Consider the following 5,926-nt stretch of genomic DNA (forward strand, 5'->3'; position numbering starts at 1 on the left):
GGCTTGGTCTGCAGGCCCTTAACCATACGAGTGTCCCTTCTCTGGACCCTCTCCAGGTTATCCGCATCCCTCTTGAAGTGTGGCACCCGGAATTGCACACAGTACTCCAACTGCGGTCTGACCAGCTCCCGATAGAGGGGAAGTATCACCTCCTTGGACCTATTCGTCATGCATCTGCTGATGCACGATAAAGTGCCATTGGTTTTTCTGATGGCTTCGTCACACTGCCGACTCATGTTCATCTTGGAGTCCACTAGGACTCCAAGATCCCTTTCCACTTCTGTGCCACCCAGCAGGTCATTCCCTAGGCTGTAGGTGTGCTGGACATTTTTCCTCCCTAGGTGCAGCACTTTGCATTTCTCCTTGTTGAACTGCATTCTGTTGTTTTCTGCCCACTTGTCCAACCTTTCCAGGTCTGCTTGCAGCTGTTCCCTGCCCTCCGGCATGTCCACCTCTCCCCAGAATATTTTATTATTTTTCTTTCTGTCTCCCTATATAGCCCAATTCAGATAGAGGTACACTGATACATTAGTTTGATATCGGATCAACACTGATATAAAGTAAATTGACTGTATTGGAAATTGGCTTTTTTGCCTGATGTGGCCAGTAATTTGGCTGATAAATGCCCAGTGCTTGCATGCAGCCGCAGTGCAGCACATAGGCAGCGAGGAGCACAGCCCAGAAGCTTGGAGAGCTGCTTCCAGCTGGTAAATCTGTGGTGGAAGAGGAAGGAAGAGAGAAGGGGTGTGGGGGGGCAGATTGAGGCCCCCACAGTGAGGGAGGGAGTGGGGCTGGGGCAGGCACTGCACATCCCAGCCATGGTGGAGCATGGGACAGAGCTGTGGCTTGTCCAGGGGGTGTGGGAAGGGTGAGGCAGCTCCTGTCACTGCACACACCCCAGGAGGGCATGGGACCCTGTACACCCAGATCTGTGTGTGGGGTGAGAACAGGCTGCTGCTGTGGCCTGGGGCTGCACTGGGCTCTTCCTGGTGGGGCTGGGCCAGGCTGCACTCAGGGTGGGTGGCAGGGGTGTGTGGGGGGGTGCTGTGGCAAATTTTGGGGTGGCTGCAGCCGCCACATAGCACCCCCTCCCACTGCTGCCATTGCATGCCCTGAGTGCAGTCCAGCCCAGTCCCCCCTTACCCTCCACGAGAAAGAGCCCAGCGCAGCCATGGTCCCAGCCCGCAGCGGCAGTGTGCCATGCCCTGTGCACAGAGCTGGGGGCACATGCCCCCTATGCCCTCCCAGGGTGCATGTAGCAGTGGGAGCGCCCCCCCCCCACCCCCGGATGAGCTGTGGCTCCGTCCCATGCCCCACCCCACTCCAGCTGGGCAGCACCTGCCCCATCAAACTCCCTCCCTCACCGCAGTGGCCTTGATCTGCTTCCCCACCCCGCCCCTTCCATCACAAGAGACTTACCAGCCAGACACTACTCTTCAAGCTGCCAGGCTGCGTGTTGGAAAGCTGATCAGTATCGGCTGATATGCCTCCTTAAAAATTGGCTATGAGCCCCAAAAATCTGTGTTGGTGCATCCCTAAATTCAGACCAATTTGGGAATAAAGAAGTGAGACAGTATTTTAGCTGTGGATACTGCTGTCAATTTTTATTAATTTAGGCAGTTCTGAAACAACTTTGTGGGGAAGTCTCCCACAAACTAGAGATTTTTTTTTGTGCATGCTGCTTTCTGAACCTGTCCCTAAGTGTTTATTGCTCAAAAATGTTGGTATAGCAGATCGGAATACTTCCATCCAACCCCCTCTATGTTTTCATGACCACTTAGCACTTAATCCTACAGCAGAAGAGTTTAGAGAGTTACTTACCAAACGGTTGATTTTTTTTAACTTGTGTTCACTGTGTTAATAAAAAGTGATTCTAAAATATTCATATAACAATAACTCTTTGGGCCCGGCTTACTATTTCACCTTGCCTGTGCTTTCCCCTCATATGTGGCTTAATTTATTTATGGGGTTTTCCCTTCCTTTTCTCTGGTTTCAGGTGCGAGTGTCTCTCTGGTCTATGTGGTTTCCCCATGTGCGAGGCAGGCTCCATTCCTCAAATAGTCTCACGTGGAGATGGAACACCTGGCAAGTGCTGTGATGTCTTTGAATGTGTCAATGGTATGTGAAGTTTCTATTGTACATGGAAAGGATGATTTTATATATCAGTGGGAGATGTAGGTATTTAATTGTTTTTAGTGCACTATCAAGATTTTAGGACATTTTAATTTTTTTGTCAGGGACTGTTCAAAATAAATCAAGTAGCAAGCTATTATATATGGACAACTTAGCTTTAGAAAAAAGGTCAGTTTCTTAAACCTCTCAGCATTGTTTTTCCACATTTGAGTTACATTTTCCTCTAAAACTACAAATAAAGTTTAATCTCTCGTTTACTAGTATCAAATAATCTGCATTATTAAGTACTATAGTTTTATGTTACTTGCAGTCCGAGGTCTTACAAGATGATTCTAAAAACAAGTTTATACTTTCAGTAATTCAAATTAGCTTTAATGAACATTGCTAAAGTAATTATTGTTATGAGTTTAAAACCTTTGGAATATACGAGTCAAGGGCAATATAGATTTGTTCTCATGCTGCTTTTAAAATTACAAGTGTTTTAAAAAAAATACAATTTGAATCCTTAAACATATTATATATGTCTATTTCAGGGCTACTGTAAGGGCCTTGTTACACACTGCACTTCTAGTTAGTCCTAGTTTGAGTTTAGAGCAGTCGCACCTTAAGGCTAGAAACCTTTTCTGCATGTCCCCCCACCTTCACACCTCTGACTTGCCACTCTAGGGCTGGTAAGCGGGGGCTGGACTACGGGCTATAGCTGTAAGTTGCAACTAGAGAACTGGTGAGCCAGGGCAGGCTTCTATCCCTGCTGTAAATTAGGGGGGGGGGGGGGGGGGGGGTGTTGCAGAGCAGGGTTGGGGAGGCAGGAACATGAAGCCAGGAGGCAGAAAGTTAATGGAATGGGTGGCTCATCTGTGGGAAGTGACCACACATTAATGGAACAGATGCTGGGTAACACAGATCAGAGATGAGCCTGTCCTGGAGTGGCGAAACTTTAAGCTGTCTAAAGTATGCTTAAAACTAGTTTCAGGTGTTAATGTGTGGATAATCCAAGGATTAAGAGTTCCAGGAGCCACTTAAAATTAGTGTAACAAGGCCCTAAGAAGGCGAGTTAAGAAGATGACAAGACACTTCTCAGTTGGTGTAGGGTTTTGGAATGGTAGGGTTTTTCAGGGAGAAACAAGACGAGGTGCCTCTCAAATGTGCTTTGGGGGCATGTGATGACATAGTGGTGCCTCTTAAAGTATTTTGTCTTTGTGGGGGGTGCTGCAGGTTTGGCACATTTTGGGGCCAGCCCTTACTTCGGTATTTTTTTACCATGTGTGCATACCATAGAAAATGCTTTTATAGTTTCATATTACATTACAAAATGCATAATTAAAACTGCAGATGTAATACTTGGTGCACAGTTTGTTTTTTATAATAATAGGGGGTATATATGATAAGCTTCTCTTAAGTTAAAAAGAATTTATATCAGAAAGAGACTGATGGTGCTTAAATTCTCTAAGTATTTCTTCAGATGATTGGGATAAGGTTCTATATTCTATAGAGTTAATTTTAATGTACCCAGTTTGTTGCCTCATAGTTTGTTGCACCAAACTAGTATTTATCTATCTTCCAGTTCCAAATTCCTGTCATTTTTTTAAAACAACAGTGTGTTACAGTTGACATTTTTAGTACTTGATTTAATCATACAGCATATCCTCTCAACACAGTAATTCAGTATTCACTTTAACACTTAGATAACGAAGAAATAATAAGCATGTTTCAGATCAGAAGCTTTTGTTGGTGTAACTTAGACTTCTTTATCCAAAATCAGACTTCCTAACAGTCTGATTCCCTTAGCCCAGGGGTGCCAAACAAGAGTATCATCTGGCCTGCAGGGCTCTTAGAATGGCTGGGAATTTGGGGACCGGCCAAGCAATGGGTTCACTAACCCCTTGTGGCTCCCTGATGTTGCTTATACCAGCGTTTCTCAACCCGTAGATCATGCCCCAAAAGTGGGTCACAAGAATATATGAAAGGGTCGCAAACAAACTTTAAAAATGGATTCTCCTTTAAATGAGAAAAATGTGAGAAACTGGGTTTTCCCTTGCAGACTGGCAGAGTTCTGGGCTGGTTTGGGCTGCCCATGCCCCGCCTTCACCCCCCTGTCCACACACCCACCCCCTGCCCTACCTACTGGGAGGCTGGGGCCTGGGGGTGGGGAGCAGCTGGTCGGGAGTGAGGGGCAATGGCAGGGCCAGGGGGCTGTTTTCTACTTAAACTCTTTACTGGGTCAGGAGTGTCCATCAATGTTTACAAATGGGTCCTGGTACAAAAAAAATTGAGAACCGCTGACTTATACTACAGCTGTTTGTTTCATCGCCACCACCAGATCCATCCCCCAAGAAGTTCCATGGTCCATATCTGGAGTTTGACACTGCCTTAGCCTATCTATAAATAATTTTCAAAGTGCAAGGGCATAGGTAGATATAACAATTGATATCAAAGGATACCAGTACAAAATTATATGATGCAACTGTTATATCTGCATAAATCTGTAGCAGTACAAATGTAGCAAAACTGCTAAATTCAGGTTCAAAGTTTGGATGATTTAAGTCATTTGTATTGCTACAAGATTATACAGAATGCAGCACAGCACCTGATGCATGCTCCTGAGCATCAGCTCCTTTTCTCTAGCTCCTTTTCCCTGTTTAAAGTGTTTGAATGTTTTTTCCATACCCTTAGCTGATGCAACATGCATACCATGGCGTTGAAAAATCAGTATTCTTATATTAGGTTACCTAAATTGGCAGATGTTTCAGCTTCATTGACTGACTGCTTTTGCTTTATTCTAATATGTACGCACTTCTATTTGACTTAACACGTGAAGCAAGATTTTCCCACGGTGCCATTTTTTAATAGTGTTGCACTGATACTGTACAGATACCTGTGAACTTAAAATTGTTCTAGTGCTACTTCACCTTTCATCATTACCTTTCTGTTTACCTTAACACATTCAAAAGATTTGGCCCTGAGTAGGTCATTGAACTTTGATTTTTCACATACTAGGTTGCAGAAGATCTAATTGACATCATTTACCTTCTCATTAGTCTTGAAACTGGATATGCATCACCATTTACTGCTATGTTTTGAAAATGAATCATACCCTTACTTAGGGTCATTCAGTTTTCCTATTGTTGAATTTATTTGACCACTCACATACTGTTTAATACTAATCACTTTTGATAAGCATGACCACTGAACGTTTATATAAAAAAAAATTTTTAAGTTGGAAAATTCCATTTACTGTGGGCTTTTATCCAAGATGAATCCCTCACAAACTTATGCCTGGAGAAAATGGCTGTAAGGCATTGGAAGTAGAGTTCAGTGATCTGGAGAATTGTTTCGATAAGAAGAAAAAAATAACTTTGACTTCTTAGCTGACATGTGGCCCATAACCATAAGGTAAAGGGAAAAGAGAGTGATTCTTCCATGACCAGAGGCAATCAAACTGGAGATAGTCTAGGTAAATAAGAAAGAAAGAGAGAAGAGGCTGCCAGAAAGGAGATGAGGAAAAAAGTCCGTGTCAGGGAGGGAGGCACTTACTACATTACAAGTAATTCTTTTCAAATAACTTGATTTCATTTATTGATGAGACTATCAGTTTAGTCAATAGTTACCCATGCAGCTATAATAAACTTAGGTTTTTTAAGGCATCTGACTTAGTATTGTTTGACATTTTGATTTAAAACTAACAATAAAAAAATGTGTATATATGAAATAAGAGCTGTCTAGCTGAGAGGTCTCAGTATATATTTATCAATAGGAAATCACTAAAAGGGAATGCTTCTAATGTGGTTCAGCA

The 5,926-nt window shown here is 43.4% G+C and overlaps 1 protein-coding gene across 1 annotated transcript in view; it reads left to right on the forward strand.

Annotated features, from left to right (window-relative positions):
- The window catches only part of CRIM1 (cysteine rich transmembrane BMP regulator 1), a 359,396-nt gene that overhangs the window by 171,690 nt on the left and 181,780 nt on the right, over positions 1-5,926 (forward strand). The window contains exon 5 of the mRNA XM_025197632.1: positions 1,997-2,118. Coding sequence (XP_025053417.1) covers positions 1,997-2,118 — 122 coding nt within the window. The remainder of the gene's footprint in view (positions 1-1,996; positions 2,119-5,926) is intronic.

Source organism: Alligator sinensis, unplaced genomic scaffold (genome assembly GCF_000455745.1).
Source record: "Alligator sinensis unplaced genomic scaffold, ASM45574v1 scaffold489_1, whole genome shotgun sequence".
NCBI lineage: Eukaryota > Metazoa > Chordata > Crocodylia > Alligatoridae > Alligator > Alligator sinensis.